This window comes from Amblyomma mixtum, chromosome 9, assembly GCF_055824585.1.
Source record: "Amblyomma mixtum isolate Tamu chromosome 9, ASM5582458v1, whole genome shotgun sequence".
NCBI classification, from domain to species: Eukaryota; Metazoa; Arthropoda; class Arachnida; order Ixodida; family Ixodidae; genus Amblyomma; species Amblyomma mixtum.
Window position 1 is genome coordinate 26,850,099 of NC_143020.1, and position 17,217 is coordinate 26,867,315.

At 50.0% G+C, this 17,217-nt stretch overlaps 1 protein-coding gene across 1 annotated transcript in view; it reads right to left on the bottom strand.

The window, feature by feature from the left end:
* The window catches only part of LOC149328572 (venom metalloproteinase Antarease-like), a 61,113-nt gene that overhangs the window by 8,646 nt on the left and 35,250 nt on the right, over window positions 1-17,217 (bottom strand). Inside the window, exon 12 of the mRNA XM_089560842.1 lies at window positions 10,474-10,624. Coding sequence (XP_089416968.1) covers window positions 10,474-10,624 — 151 coding nt within the window. The remainder of the gene's footprint in view (window positions 1-10,473; window positions 10,625-17,217) is intronic.

A 17,217-nucleotide genomic window follows, 5' to 3' on the forward strand; every position in this document is an offset into this window, starting at 1 on the left:
AGGAAGGAAGATGGGAGTCAACGAAGACACCGTATTCACTAGACGCGCCTTTGTTCATTTCAAACCATCGAGCTGGCATGGCGGATAAATCGGCCCAAGGCCGAGGTACTGTTGCGGCTTCTGCTGCCAGTAATACTTACCGTACTGTTCTTCCCCGTCTGCCTGCTGGTAAGCTGGTTTTTAACTCCGTATTTCTGCATGCGGACCTTGCTGGCCGTCCCTATCGTGCCCAGGACTTCAGAGATGCCTTACGAGGTGTCATTGACCTCTGTGACATCAGCTCTATCGGACAGTTTCAGATGTCTCACGTATGGATGATAACATGCAAGACAGCGTTAGCGAAAGCTAAGCTCGTGAGCACTCGGGAGTTACAAGTGAAAAACCGCTGTTGTCTAGTGACTGACCCGGAACCGAAGACAGTAAAGCTCAAGATACTTTGGCTCCCTGAACATCTTGAAGATTTTTACATTCGGGACGCCCTTCGCGCTTGCGGAACGATTACGTCCATCACAGTGGAGCACCGGAGGGTTCCAGAAATGGAGGGCATGCGCACCTTGAATCGAGACGTTGCCTTTACTATTCCTGATGGCGTCACTGTCAACGACGTGCCTCACATTTTGACAATTTGCGGTGTACAATGTCTGGTTTTAGTGCCAGGAAGGCCACCACCGTGTCTCCGTTGCCACAAGGTTGGCCATATACGCCGTCATTGCCGCACTCCTCGGTGTGATGATTGTCGGCGTTTCGGCCATACTACAGAGGAGTGCGTAGTGTCGTATGCTGATAAGCTACGCGGTGGCACCCGTGCCATGGACGACGCATTGCAGGAGCACTTGATGGACGCAGCAGAAATTTTGGATGCTGCTGGTGGCACGCCAGCCGTTGCGCCCATTGACTCAGCGACTACTGACCCGCTGTCTGGTACCGTTCCTGCTGTGCAGCATGAGCCTACCCAGCCTTCACAGATGGAGCAGCTGTCTGCAGATGATGAGCGTCGATGCCTGGCGGAGCAAGCTCCAGATATGTAGTGTCAGTGATGGGACTCTTTACGCACGTGCCTGTGCTGTGCTTGGGCCAGAGGAAGACAAGGACGACGGTGTGGCTCCGGCGCCTAGTGCCTGCAATGCTACATCTTCTGAGGCTCCTGCCGGATGTGCCACACAGGTAACAGAGTGCCAACCTGGCACTTCACTCCCCGACGGCAACTGTGATGCCGATGAGCAAATTTTAAGTGTTGCCTCGGAGCGCGGTGTATCTCCGAGTTCTGCCTCCTCTGAGGACAGTGTCCCCGCCAAGCACAAGTCCCGCCTGTGATGGACGTAATAGTTCCGCAAGTCAAAGAATAAGAAACCTCCTCGGCGCTCCAGATCATGGAGAAAGGGCGTCAACTCTAGGGAGGCCTCACCTTCCGGAGTGATGCCCCCAGACACCGTGGATGCCTGATTGAAGCTCAGGTTAGCCACCCTGGCGTCTAACCAGCAGTTGACTGTCGCAACACCCAACATATGTGGACTCCGTTCAAGGCAGAAACAGGTACAGTTACGCCGATTGCTTTGGGGCAATCGGCTAGACATTGTCGCTATTCAAGAAACTAAGATAGAAAGTGAAGTGGACACAGAGATAGCCCTGCGACCTTTCCTAACAGATTACAACGTCTGTGTGTCGCACTCAGTGGGTCTTTCGGCAGGTTGCTTTCTTTTCTTAAAGAAGAGTCTACCTATTTCTGACTTTAAGTACCAGGTTGACATAGAAGGGCGTCTGATATGTTGTGACTTTCTACTGCATGGCGAGTCGTGGAGGGTTGTCAATGTGTATGCTTCAAATAATCCGGTGCAACGAGCAGTTTTTTTTCATGCCATTGCAACTCTCCTAGGATGTGATCGTTATGTCGTTTTCGTGGGTGATTTCAACTGTGTGTGCGACCCACGCGATCGCACAGGTCCTAACCAAAACGCCGATAAGAGCTCTGGTACATTATTGTCTATTACCGAAAACGCAGGTTTAATTGATGCCGGATTGCCATCCGCCTTCACATACATCAGAGGAGCCTCACGTTCACGCCTTGATCGCATTTACGCTTCCGTAGATCTCCTTAAACGGCACATTTCATGTCATGTCAAGCCTGTTTCTTTCTCAGATCATGCTATGGTCATTGCGCGGATTGGAGAATGCGCCCGTCCCAAATTTCAGCCGCAGTGGGAACTGTGGAAGCTTAATTCCGAGCTTCTAAATGATGAGCACTTTCAGCAGCGAGTAATGACAGCTTTGGACTCTTGCTTGGTCATGGATGTCCCATTATTTGCAGCTTGGGAGATGTTTAAGCTAGAAGTTCGTAGCATAGCTATTGAGATCGGCTCCGTGAAGTCTTATCTTAAGCATGGTGAGGAGAAACGGTTACTTCAGAGTCTTTATAATCTGCATGCGCTTCAATGTGAGGCTCCTGGCTTGTACACAGAGGAAATTGGTGCTGTTAAGTGCAACCTTCAGAAGTTTGATGCAGAACGCTATCGTGCGGCCCGTGTACGATCCCGCAGCAACCGTGATCTGCAGTCGGAGGAGCCTACTAGACAGGCCTTGCTAGATAAGCGTCGTCACGTGGCTGCCAAGCAAATTTCTGAGCTCTACTATGACGGTGCCCTGGTCACAAGTAAAGATATCATAGTTACCGAGTTTGAAAACCACTATAGCTCTCTGTTTGCTGCCACGTCTAGCACTGCAGATGATGATCATATAGCGCGATTGGTGTCCATGATTAACCCACTCAATGAGGATGCGTGCAAGGCAATAAGTGGCCCTTTAGGCTTGGGTGAATTGCAAGATGCAATTGATCAATTGCCGCTTTCGAAAACTCCGGGGCCTGACGGCCTCTCAGGAGAATTTTACAAGGCATTTAAATCCGTTCTAGCCCCGGTCCTGCTCCAAATTTTCGAGACAAGTATTGATGTTGAAATTCTGCCTCAATCATTTACGAAATGTCATATTGTCTTTATACCAAAAACCGAGGATAAGGAAAAGCTTCGATTTGTAGATGACTACAGATCAATCACGCTTTCTAATGTAGATTATAAAATTTTTGCTAAAGTACTGTCAAATCGGCTGCAGCTTGCAATGTCTACTTTGATTGGGCCTCATCAAACATGTGGCTTGTGGGGACGATGAATACAATCTAACCTACATGTAGCGCGTACGGTGTTGCAGTATTGCAGTGACGCTCAAGAACAATTAGCAATGCTGCAAATTGACCTGGCAAAGGCATTTGATCGAGTGTGCCATTCATTTATTTTTGCACTTTTAAATCACGTCAATCTCGGTTCAATACTTTCTACTGGCACACGCCTTTGTTACAAATCCTGTACCACGCGCTTGATTGTTAATTGCTGTCTCTCGCAACCAGTCCCAATTCAGTCTTCGGTGAAACAAGGGTGCCGACTGTCTCCGCTCCTGCTCACATTATACTTGGAGCCGCTTTGCATAAGTGTTATAAACAGTAGAGCTGTCAATGGTTTCCGAATAATGGGCCACGAACTGAAGGTATTGGCTTATGCAGATGACCTTGCATTTTTTTGTACTGATAAGCCAAGCATCGAGGAGGTTATTCGTTTAACGGAGGACTTTGGTTCGGTCTCAGGAAGTCGGATTAATCGCTCTAAGAGTTGCGGTCTTTGGTTTGGTAGCTGGGGAAGGACACCTGCTGAATATGCTGGTATAACATCGACATGCAGGCCACCAAAGTACCTTGGCGTCCATTTGAGTGCCAATAAGCATAGCGCACATTATTGGAAAGACCGCGTGTCAACTCTTCAGCGCTATGCTCAAACGTTTGTCCCCCATGGCTTCTCAATTTTTGGCAGGGCGACCGCCTGTAATCTGTTTCTCGCCACTAAAATATATTATGTACTGCAAATTATTCATTGCCGAAGACTTCCTATCCAGCGTTTTCACAGAGTTTTCGCTACTTTTGTGTGGGATTCGTCTTTTGAATCCATGAGGCGTGATAACCTTTATCGGCCTGTAAGCGCTGGCGGCCTTGGTCTAGTTCACCTGTATGTCCGACAGATAGTGTCACGTTTCATGTTTTTCCGTGACACTACACACCCAATAGTACGTTCATTCCTGCAAACAAATTTAGTTCATGTTTTACCCAACCTCATTGTGTCTTCCAATGTTTGTGGCCGTCCGTCTTTGTGGGGCATAATGCGAGAGGTGTATTTGGCTGTCCGTTTCCTACTTGTTCGTTTTTCTCCTGAGTTCCTTTTTTTAGTGTCGAGGAAAAAGTTGTATAAGGATTTGATTAGTATGCTCTTCCCTCCGCCTATGTACCGCTCTCTGTATTGTGGTTTACCGGGGCATGACGTATTCAAAAGAGTACGTAAGATGCCAGTCTCGCCGTGTACAAAGACCTTTTTCTTTAAGTTACACACCGGTGCGTTGCAGGTTAGAGAAAAAGGGCATTTTTGTGTCTACCGTTAATTGCCGCCTTTGTGATGAACCAGAAACAATTGAGCATTGTTTCATCAGTTGCAATGATGCGGTACTCTTCTGGGATATCCTGAAACGCACATTTAAAAAAAAGAATTCATCTGACTCCACATTCTGTTCGCTATCTCACTGCGCTGCCATTTGTTGATGAACCCCTGGTCATGTTCTTTCTGATTGGACTGCACAGCCTCTGGAAAACCCGCATGATGTACAGACACTGTGAACCTGTTGTGTCCACAAAGGATCGCTTCAGTCGAATGGTTGTTCATCTAAGAGACGTGTATGCCCAGACTGAGTACGAAAACCAGAGTGGCACTCACTATTAGTGATGTGCTCTGCATTGCCCCTTTTCTAGTGCATGATCTTTTCAATATGTATTGTTTACCACTGTTTTCATAATGGCTTGTATATAGTTCATGTACATAGAACATTACATCACTGTAATAAATACCATGTTGAAGAAAAAAAAGCTGGCATGGCGGATTGGTTAGCATGCTCGTCTCGCACTTTGGAGACTGGGGTTCAAATTCAAATTCAAATTTTATTTTGCCACCGTGGTACAGATGATGCTGGGGACCCGTAGTAAAAGCTGCCGTTTGACAGCTTGACAAGGCCATGGGCCCCCACTTTGACAGGAATGCAGTGGTTTGGTTGTTTTCACACACACGCAAAAAAAAAGAAAATACAGGAAATACAGATAACAAAGGGAAAAAAATACATATAGCAGAGCTCTTATCAGGTTACAGTAGTCAGCATAAAATCAACAGCATTGTCCTTGCTGGAAAGAAAACTTACAATGGTCGGGTTCGATTCCCGAACTCGACGAATTTCCTACTGGGCTTTATTTATTTATCTGGCCTGACTAGAAGGGTTCATTAGGCTAATTGAGTAATTAAGCATTTAACTAAACACATTCCCACTTACTTGGAGCATCACTATACGATCCCTATAATTGGTTGCATGCTTACTAGCCAAAGTACTATTGGCCCCGTTTGGAACTCGCGCACTGTGACGTCACGGCCGTTTCGACCAATTGATAAGCGTGACATTTCTGTCGATAACTCTTGCTTACAACGATGAGGCATTAAAGGCTTCCGCCTTAATAGGATGATGAAGAAACATTTCACATGACGTTTCGGTCGGGGACTTGAGTCGGTTTGCCTGGTCAACGGCCGAAACGTCATGAAATGTACAGCGTTTCTACACTTTGTTTGTTGTGTTCAAGTGTATTTACATATATGCTAATTAGGTGTGAGAAGATGAGCGGAATGAAAAGGCGGTGGCATGGTGCTCAACTGCAATCAAACAAATGATGTGTGGTTGTATCAGTTTTTAGTGGCGCGGTATGTCATGCAGTGGGTCCTATATAATAATTGGTGATTGGTAACTGATAATTATTACTGGAAATTAGTAATAGGTAATCTGATCAGTGATTGTGATTGTAATCAATGACTGTGATCGGTAATGTGATTGTGGATTTGCATTCGGTGAGAAATCAAAAAGAAAAAGAAGGAAAAGAAGAAAAATGAGGAGAAGGTGCTGCGGCGCCTGCTCTTAAGGTGAGGGCTAAGCGTTCGCCTAATTTTTCTTTGCAAATACCAGCGCATGGCTACCCGCCATAAACTGTTATTCCCTTCCCAGACTGCCCAGCATTAATTTAATGCTATCCGTGTTCTTTCATGTATCTCCAGCACTTTCGTGTTCTCCGCACCTTATCGGAGAAACAAATGTGCGTCGTCTGGCAGCTAATTCAATTTCAGTATTCAATTCAAAATAAACTCTATGCGTTAGTATGGAATAATCATTTGACTATATTTTTGACGTCATTAAGTGGGAGGTGCATTTAATATGATTGGTTTCTTCTGACAAGTGATTTTTTTAAGTGCATATGTAGCTCATTTTACTCGACTCCACGAATTCGTGTTCTCGATTGATCAATGTCGCGTTTTTTGTTTTCGGTTCATAGTTGTGATTGCTTAGTTACCATTGCCACAGAGCACGATGTATTCCACTTTTCCAAAAGAATTCAAATACGGATCATGGATGAACAACGTGTCCACTTTATCTCACTCTTGGTTAACAAGTAGAGGTAGCAGTTAACAGCCTTGTGGCCTTCAAGAATCCCCAATAAATTTTTAAACCTTAATATTGATACATGCATTCGAAGAAGAGACAGAAGTAGTGCATGCGCTAGAAGAGGAAGAAGTTAGTTGGCTCTCTCGCGCGCGCTCCAACCACTGGGTGACCGCCGCAGGTTTTTCGTCTCTGCGCGGGTGTTCTTTTTGGCGTTGCATGCTACAGTTTGGTGGAGCAGTGCTGGGTACGCTTCCCGACCTGCAAACTCCGTACAGCGTCACTACGGACCTCACACCGGTTCACCAGCGACCCAGCCGCCGTCTCCGCGGAGAGTCGCCTGAATTTGGGCCCCTTTCCCCGCCAACAAGGACGACGCAGCCTCGACCGCCGAGTCCAACTGACATGGCAACTGACACCAGGACCCCGCCGCCGATCCAGCCTCTACCGTCGAGTCCAACTGCCATGGCTGCTGACACCAGGCCCCTGGTGCCGATCCTTTGCCACCCACCGCGGACACCGCCATCTTTTCACGGTGACGTGTTCGAAGACGCTGAGCACTGGCTGGAGACGTTCGAGCGGGTCGCACGCTACAACGGCTGGTGCGACGAGCGCAAGCTGAATAACGTCTCCTTTGCCCTGGAAGAGTCTGCTCGGACGTGGTTTGAAAACCACGAGGCTACACTTCCCACCTGGGAGACGTTCTGCCGGAGTCTCCTGGCTACGTTCCCCAACGCTGACCGCCGGGAGAAGGCTGAAGCTGCGTTGCACTCCCGAAATCAGCGCACGAACGAAAGCGTGCGCATGTACACCGAAGACATGGTCCGTCTTTTCAAGCGCGCCAACCCCAACATGACAGAGGAGAAGAAGCTGCACCATCTCATGCGTGGGGTTAAGCAGGAGCTGTTCGCGGGCCTCGTGCGCAGCCAACCCCGCACGGTGGCGGAATTTCTAACCGAGGCGGCCACGATGTAGACGACGCTGCAACAACGGGCCCGCCAGTACAACCGGGACATCAACTGCATGGTGCCCGAAGGCTTTTCGTCGTGTCTCGGCGGCAGTGCAGACACCGTGCGCGAACTAATTCGCTCCGTTGTCCGGGAGGAACTGCAACGGACCCATCTGCCGCAGGTTGCACCTGCGCCGCTGGCAGCGCTGACTGAAATCGTCAGGGACGAGGTGCCACAGGCTGCGCAGGCACCTCCTGTCCCCGAAGCGCCGTTCCAGTCGGATGACAGACCCACGTACGCATCCGTTGTACGTCGCACGACAGGCTACGGTCCCATTACCCCAACGCCTGGCGTGAGCAACATCGGCACATGTCACGGAAGCGTGCCTGGCTAGGGTATGGCCCCGACGACCCCCGTGAGTAACATCGCCGCATATTCCGCACCCGCATCTGCTACAGCTGGGCCACGCCCTCGCAAGTCGGATTTGTGGCGTACACCGGACCGCAGGCCTCTCTGCTACCACTGTGGGGAGCCCGGTCACCTCTACAGAGCATGTCCGTACCGCCAAGTGGGCCTTCGCGGTTTCCATCCCGACGCACCCTGCCCTCAGAACGGCGAACGACCGCATGAGATTGCGCAGCATCTCTGGGCACGCCAGAACCCTGCCTACTCTGGAAGGCGCGCGTCCCGTTCCCCTACGCCTCTCCGTTATCGCTCTTCCAGCCCTGGCCGCCAGAGTAGCTCTGCTGGCCGTCGCTCGCCGAGTCCGCGTCGGGAAAACTAACACCAGCGACCTCTGGAGGCAAGGCCGCTGACTTCGGGACGTGTCAAGATCCTCCATCGCGAAACCCTCGAGCCGACGATACCTGGACAGAGAGAGGCAGCGACAGTATCAGATACGCTGCATCCGATTTGCGTGTGACAATTGATGGCACGGAGATTACCGCGCTGCTCGAAACCGGTGCTGACTGTTCTGTTATGAGCCGTGTCTTTGCTGGAGAACTTAAGAAAGTTCTGACACCGTGGACGGGGACCCCCATTCGCACCGCTGGTGGCCAGCTAATTTCCCCTGTGGGCAAGTGCACGGCTAGAGTTGGGATTAGTGGTTTCACGTACGTTGGTGAATTTGTCGTACTCCCCGAGTGTTCCAGAGACTTGATTCTGGGGATCGACTTCCTGCAGTCGAACGGCGCTGTGATTGACTTTCAGGAGGCACGTGTCACGTTCTCGACCAAACACGCCGTGGCGCGCTTTGACTCCCGCGATCCCTGCAGCAACGCCCTGCGCGTTGTCGAGAACGACGTTACGGTGCCGCCGCGGTGCAGTGTTCCGGTGCTCGTGCGGAATGACCTCTTTCACGACTACGAGGGCCTAGCGGACAGCCATAGTCCACTGCTGCTTAAGCGGGGACTTGCCGTTGCAAGAGGTCTCGTCCAACTACGTGACGGCCGCACCCATGTCCTCCTGACTAACTTTGCCAACAGCAAAGAAGTGTTCCTACTTGTCGTACCATCACAGTTGCGGTCAGAGATCTTGAGTGCCTGCCATGATGCACCATCCGCCGGCCACCTTGGAGTCAGCCGTACACTCGCGCGGATTAGACAAAAGTATTATTGGCCCAGGTTACTCCCATCGGTGCGGGCCTACGTAAAACATGCCGTGAATGCCAACGTCGGAAGACTCCTCCATTGAAACCAGCCGGATTTCTTCACCCCGTCGATCCCCGAAGACCCCTTTCCAACAAGTGGGCATGGACCTCCTTGGTCCATTTCCGAAGTCTTCGTCTGAGAAGAGTTGGATAGTCGTTGTGACTGACTACCTCACACGGTACGCTGAGACTACGTCTCTTGCCAAAGGCACTGCTGCTGAAGTGGCGCAGTTCTTCGTCCACAACATTGTCCTGCGTCATGGAGCACCCGCCGTTGTTGTTACTGACCGCGGAACTGCTTTCACGGCCCGCTTAACCCAGTCCGTGATGACTATGACGCACACGAGCCATCGACCTGCTACGGCGTATCACCCGCAGACAAACGGGTTGGTAGAGCGACTTAACCGCACACTCGCCGACATGCTATCAATGTACGTTGACGTAGAGCATCGAACTTGGGACACCATTCTGCCGTACGTAACGTTTGCGTACAACACCGCCCTGCAGGAAACAACCCGACTGACCCCTTTTCAGCTTGTCTTCGGTCGCCAGGTGACCACCCCGTTGGATGCTATGTTGCCCGTCGACCCTTACTGCGACTCTGACGCTGACCTCGACGTCGATACCTTCGTTCAGCGTGCTGAGGAAGCGCGTCCAACTGGCCCGCCTGCGAATCCACCGTCAACAGGAGAGTGACGCCGCTAGGTACAACTCTGGGCGCCGTTTCGTCAGTTATGCGCCCGGCGACCTTTTGTGGATTTGGATACCTGTTCGTCGCCGCGGGCTCTCTGAAAAGTTGCTGCGCTGATACTTCGGCCCTTAGGAAGTAGTGCGCCGCATCAGTGATGTGACTTATGCAGTTGCTCCCGCCCCAACAGCTTGTGCATCGCGCCGGTCGCACCGAACTGAAGTCGTACACGTTGTTCGCATGAAGCCTTACCACGACCGGCTACCTGACTGAACTGCGGTCCACTGCAGCTGCGTTCTACCCTTTCGCTGACTTTTCTCTCCTAGCCGCATCGTGTCGATGCTGCAGAAGAGGGGGGCAGTGATACATGCATTCGAAGAAGAGACAGAAGTAGTGCATGCGCTAGAAGATGAAGAAGTTAGTTGGCTCTCTCGCGCGCGCTCGAACCACTGGGTGACCGCCACAGGTTTTTCGTCTCTGCGCGGGTGTTTTTTTTGGCGTTGCACGCTACAATATAGTGTTCATCTAAATTCAAATTGAAATGAAATAAAATAATTATCGTATGCTTTGTGAAGCGAAATATACATCTAGGACCAAAATTTAAAACGTAATTCAATGGCCAAGAGTGTACTTACCGGGATAAAACATGTGCCCTTGACTCTGGGGAAAGCCATCTGGCATACTTTGTCTCGGCTGAGTATATCCCCGGCTAGCTTCGTAATGAAGTATTTGCCTCGTATTTTCCTCTTCGTTATCTTTCTGCGTAGGCACGCCCCTTCCTGAGACCTGAAGTAGGTAAAAGATTATTCGCTCCACATGGGGGAAAACTGCCCCCCAGGAAAATTAGGCTTCTAAGGACAACGCCAAAGTTACCTGCATTCAGCGCAACGAAACTACAGCAAACGAAGGCAGCGTTTCGCACTGCTGGAAAAATGCTTGCGTCTTGTTTGCAAAAAAAAAAAAAAACACGTTCCTCTCATATCCTGCCAGTAGTGCCATGCAATCTATTGAAAGTATTTGTTTGGTATTCTGCAATAAATGTTGTTGGTATAACCATAATTATTTTTTCTTTTTAACAATTAAGCACAACAGGGCAGGAAATCCTCCATCAAAGCTGGGTGTATATAATATTGGTTTACAGCCACCTCGGTTACTGTCAAGGAGCCGTAAATTGTTTATTGATTTGAAGTTCTCAATAACTTGCAAAAAATAACTCAAATTGTTCGGAACGTGATGACGCAGTGTCTATCAAAATAATCAACAAAAGCAATCTCAGCAGTTTCCCGCCCTTTCAGGACTAACGAGGACCACTAGTCTTCGCAGCCCAATTTGAACATAAAGACTAAGCACGGGACGACACAACCCTGTGCCAATTTCAAGGATTAAATCTTTAGCCCTCAGTGCCAAAGAGACGGTCGCAAAAAAGTGCAATTTTTGGAACGCACCCTCTGAATTTGTTCTGATGTCAGTCCCCAATTTCGCTGTCATCCTTTCTGCTTACAAAATTGTGGGAAAGATTGCTCCAAAACTCTAGTAACGTATTGTCAAAAAGTTGTTTATCACAATAGCACAGTCGCTATCCATGCGGAAATGAACAGTGGTGCTTCAAAAAAGGTTTAGTTGCATGTGACCAATTGACAAATGAGAATGCAACGAAACATTGCGTTTTTCAAAGCGCGTACGCAGTTGAATGGTACACGCAAACTTTATATGCAATATGATTATGCTTCCTCAAGAATTTGGTTTTCATACTGTCGACCAGGGAAGCGATGCTCACAAGTGGCAGATAGCGGGTCGTCGCTGGGGCACCGCGCACTGAATACACTCCGCCGATACAGCACAAGGAGGCAGCGGTGAACGTCGCCATCATCAAGGCAGCGCTGCCTACGAATCCCTATGCGTCAAAATACACGAGCCTCGAGAGCACATTTTACGCGAAAGTTCTGTTATAGACGCGTAGTGTATGTATTGAAGCTTACCAACGACAGCTACGCAACCGCAAGAGAATGAAAGAGCCACAGATTTAAACAAATATTACAGATACGTTGGGTAAACGCGACTATAGGCTGCGGATACTTCTTTCATGCTGCATATTGTAGCGACTGGAAGAGAAAACGAGGAGCGTTCACCCTCTGCCGACGACGACGCTGTTGTTCGACCTGCCTGCTTTTGTGCCCCTCCTTTCACTGTTCTCGCCGCCAGCCTTCACATCAAGCCGCGACATTTGGGGCAGTTCCTTTGTCACGCATCTCATGCAGCACACCCCTCCTCGTAATTCAAGTCCGCGCGTAATTAAAGTCAGCTCGCGAATCGGGTGGACGCGTCCCCGACTGCTGAAGGGGCACGCTTTCGCGTGCAGGTTCGAAGAAAGGAACAAAGAAATCAAACACAATAAAACGAAGCCGTGTTTATATTTTGAAGGAAGGAGAGGCAACAGAAGAAGCGAAAACGCTAAGGAAAACACACACTAGGCACGCGTAAAACACAACAGGTAAAAAGGAGAGAGTTCACCGGCTACAAAGCGTCCCAGGTGGTGCGGGAATGCCTTGCAGGTAGCACAGACGCGGGTTGGCGAGTTGCAATGTGTCGCTGGTGTTGCGTTCAGGGAGGCGATGGTAGAGAGCCAGGTGATAAGGAACGGAGATGGATACGGGAGACGCTGACGAACTCCTGTCAGTCGCCCCCAAGAACTGGGCAGCTGCAACAGGGAAACTGTAGCCAAGTTGTGTCGACGGCGTTCCAAAGCACCTTAGGCTTGTGCAGCCTATCCAAGGAAGTCTTGGCAGCACATACCCGAAGTCTGACAGCTGCCACCTCCACGCTTTAAAGAGGCTTAATGGTCTTGCGTCGGTGATCCAAGGGTAGCCACTGGCAGCTCGGATCCAACGTCCGACAGCTGCCACTTGCACGCTTGAACGACCAGACTTGTGCTGCGGTGTCTTCCTCAACACCTTGGTTTACTGACACGTAGCTCTACGCTCCTCGTGCCTGCCTCGCCCACACCACTCGCACGCGCACAGGCGCAACGCGGGGCTGGCACGTACGGCGCTCCGCTCTCCGATGCACCACTGCCAACACGCCGCGTTCCAAAAATCCCTCACCAGTGTGGTGTGCACATCACATATGCCCCCCCTTCCGAAAAGTTTTTTCACAGAAAAAACTGCCGTCGGTGCACACAACACTTGTGTTCATGTAGTAAACAATCAAGTTAGATTTCGCTGAAGTCCACGAAGGCAGTTTACACTGACACACACGGAGGCACATGTAAACGCGCCCACAGATATCATGGAGTCAAACACTATCCGTCTGGAAAACGGCAAAATGAAATCTATACAAGACATCAGAGATAAACTTTAAACACATCTATACCATACAAGTGAATATGTACACACTTAACAATCCATAACCTTAAACGAAAGAAGAAGAAAACAAACCACAAGCTCTACTACAATGCATTTGCACAGATTTACAAACTCCGGATAAGTAGCACTGTATGTACATTGGGTATCATCCTTTGGCAACTCACAAACGATCTCTTAGAAAACGGGCTCTTAGGACGAACGCTCTTCATACCGTTTGAGCATATTGATATGGAATAGCTTCTTACTGTGCCCCAAGTCGATCCAATAATCCACGTCATTCTTTTTTCCAGAAACTACGAATGGACCTTGCCACTGCATCAAGAGTTTATTGTGGCTACTCGGCAAAAGAATGAGGGCACGATCTCCAACCTTTAAATGCCGTTTTTTGCTATTCCTGCCAAAATATCTGTTCTGAAATTTTTGGGCGCGCAGCAACTTTTGATGTGCAGCACTCACAGTTTGCTCGAGACGCTCTTTTAAATCAAAGACATACCCATATGTCGTCTTTGTCTCTTCCCCCAGCTGTTCCCTTGACCAATGCTCTCTGAGGACTGCGAGTGGTCCTCGCACATGTCGGCCAAATATCAAATCAAAAGGAGAAAACCCTAGACTTGCCTGCGGCACCTCTCTGTATGCAAACAGAAGCGGAGCGATATAACGATCCCATGTTTTGGACTGTTCTTGACTGAGCTTCCGCAGCATCTGTATGAGTGGGCCATTAAATTTCTCCACCATCCCATTGCGCATTGGATGGTAAGGGGTCGTGCTGAGATGTTTCAGCGCCAAGAGATAATTGAGCTCTCTCATCATTTCCGAAGTGAACCACGAGCCCTGGTCACAGAGGATCTCTCCCGAAAAACCTATTCTGGAAAACATCTCCACCAAACCTTCTCCCACGGTTACTGGGTCTACCTTTGGTAGAGCCACGGTGCCGGGATACCGCGTGGCGAAATCGACGAGCGTGAGATAATACCTATTCCTTTTAACCGATGTGGGCGCCAGCGGGCCGATAATATCTACAGCGACCCCATCAAATGGGGTGTCGATAAGAGGCATGCGTCCCAACGGGGCCTTTCCCATTCTGTCCTTCGGGCATGTCCTTTGGCAGGTGTGGCACGGCCTGACATACCTTTTAATATCCTCCTGCACTCCCGGCCAATAAAAATCTTCCAGAACTCGGTCAGCGGTCTTCTTAATGCCCTGATTCCCCGCCAACGGGCTATTGTGGGCGAGCATTAACACCTGCGATCTGCGAGACTTTGGGAGTACTACCTGTCGAACCTATCTGCCAGAGGCGAGATAATAGAGGCGGTACAGCAAACCCTTTTCGACAGAATAAGAATGCGAAGTGCCGTATCTACCATGGAACGCCTTTCCTATTTTCAGCCAAATCGCCTTCAAAGATACATCTTCCCTTTGCTCTTTTCCTAACTTCTCCTTGGTGAACTGCATGGGACCGACGCTTAAAGCAGTATCTTCCCTACTTTCCTTTCCAGCCAATACCATTTTGGGGCCCTTGCCCTCGCCATTTTCGCAGGCAACCTCGCCATTGACTATACCAGGACGTAATTTAGCTGCGGGCCTTGATTTTTTCCAATTAATGTCTGGATTTGACGGCTCACGGGCCTCTGGTATATTTCCAATTATGACATCGTACAACGGGGTCTCCATGCACATCACCAGGGCCGTCCCAGTGAAATAAGGGGAAGCGATATAGACTTCTGCCTCGGGAACTTCCAAACTACTACCATCAATGAGGAACACCGTAGAACTCGAGCCGGTGAGACCTGAGTCAGGAACTAGGGCTCTCCGCACAACCACCGTATTACTTCCCGTGCCCCGTAAAATACGTACAAGTAGGCCACGTAGCTCTCCCTCTAGGACAGGCATGTGTTGTGCGTCTCCAAGATTTTCCCGGACGAGTCCGACAACCACCTTATCCTCAGCTGGTTCAAACATACGTGCTGTTGTGTACATTGCTTCAGGCGCAACACACTCTGGCTGAACGCAACAGGACAACTGGTTTTGGTTTTCTTGCTTTCTTGAGCAAGAACTTACTTCATGTCCTGTTTTCCGGCAATAAACGCAATAAAGCTGATTTGGTTTTGAGCGACAGTCGGCAGCCTTATATCCTAGACGATTGCAAATCAGGCTCGTTACTCGCTGTCTATTTAATGTAGCATCCTTCTCTTTCGGAACTCCCATCTCGAAAGGATCTTTGAACTCAGACATGTTTCTTTGCCGCTGGGCCTCTAGAAAGTTTTCTGCTGCCTCAGCCATTTTTTCCAGCGTCTTGCATTCTCTTTCCTGAAGGAAAATCGCCAGACGAGTATGGCAGTTCCTCATGAACTGTTCGGCCACCACTAAGTCACGTAAATCATTGTACGTTGCGACCGTTCCCGACATCTGGACCCACCGATCGAAAAGACTTAGCAAGCGTGCTGCGTATTCCTTGCCTGTTTCTTTATCAAGCGGTTTGCTTTCACGAAACCTTTCGCGATAACCCTCTGCTGTGAACCGAAAATGTTGTAGCAGGGCTAGCTTCGCCTTATCGTAATCCATTGAATCTGCTAGAGATAGTCGACTGAACACACGGAGAGCCTCCCCAGTGAAACACATACTGAGTGCTGTAGCCCATTTTTCTTTGGGCCAGCTGTACCCTTCTGCGATACGCTCGAAACGTTTGAGGTATGCATCTAAGTCATCCCTGCGATCGTCGAAAGGCGGGATCAATTTATGAGGGCTAACCGCTGCTGAGGGCCCCGGTGCGGGCTTTCGATTACCCCCACCAGCTTCTGCGAGCCTTAATTGGAGCTTCAATCTCCGCTCTTTAGCCTCTGCTAGCTACTTTGCACGCTCGCGTTCGGCTTCCGTTGAGCCTTGGCATGCTCGCGTTCGGCTTCACGTGCAGCGCGTTGAGCTTCTGCTTGGGCCTTTTCGTGCTCGCGTTCTGCTGCACGTGCAGCGCGTTCCTTCTCCTGCTCAGCGGAAACCCACGAACGCAGCTCGGAATCTCTCAACCCCATCTTTTCGCCTAATCCAACCAACTCCTTTAGCGTTGCCATCGTCTCTCTTTACAGACTCAGGAAAGGGAAAAAACACGGCTCCGTCCTGTCGTGGACACCAAATTGTCGCCATTCGGGTGGACGAGTCCCCGACTGCTGAAGGGGAACGCTTTCGCGGGCAGGTTCGAAGAAAGGAACAAAGAAATCAAACAAAATAAAAAGAAGCCGTGTTTATATTTTAAAGGAAAGAGAGCCAATAGAAGAAGCGAAAACACTAAGGAAAACAAACACTAGGCACGCGTAAAACACAACAGGTAAAAAGGAGAGAGTTCACCGGCTACAAAGCGTCCCAGGTGGTGCGGGAATGCCTTGCAGGTAGCACAGACGCGGGTTGGCGAGTTGCGATGCATCGCTGGCGTTGCGTTCAGGTGGGCGATGGTAGAGAGCCAGGGGATGAGGAACGGAGATGGATACGAGAGACGCTGTCGAACTCCTGTCAGTCGCCCCCAAGAACTGGGCAGCTGCAACAGGGAAACTGTAGCCTGGTCCTATCGACGGCGTTCCGCAAACACCGTAGGCTTGTGCAGCCTATCCAAGAAAGTCTTGGCAGCACAGACCCGAAGTCTGACGGCTGCCACCTCCACGCTTGAATGAGGCTTAATGGTCTTGCGTCGGTCATTGAAGGGAAGTCACCGGCAGCTCGAACCCAACGTCCGACAGCTGCCACCTCCACGCTTGAATGAGGCTTAATGGTCTTGCGTCGGTGATCAAAGGGAAGCCACTGGCAGCTCGGATCCAACGTCCGACAGCTGCCACTTCCACGCTTGAACGACGAGACTTGTGCTGCGGTGTCTTCCTCAACACCTCGATTTGCTGACACGTAGCTCTACGCTCCTCGTGCCTGCCTCGCGCACACCACTCGCAGGCCGCAACGCGGGGCTGGCACGTACAGCGCTCCGCTGTCCGACGCACCACTGCCGACACACCGCGTTCCAAAAATCCCTCACCAGTG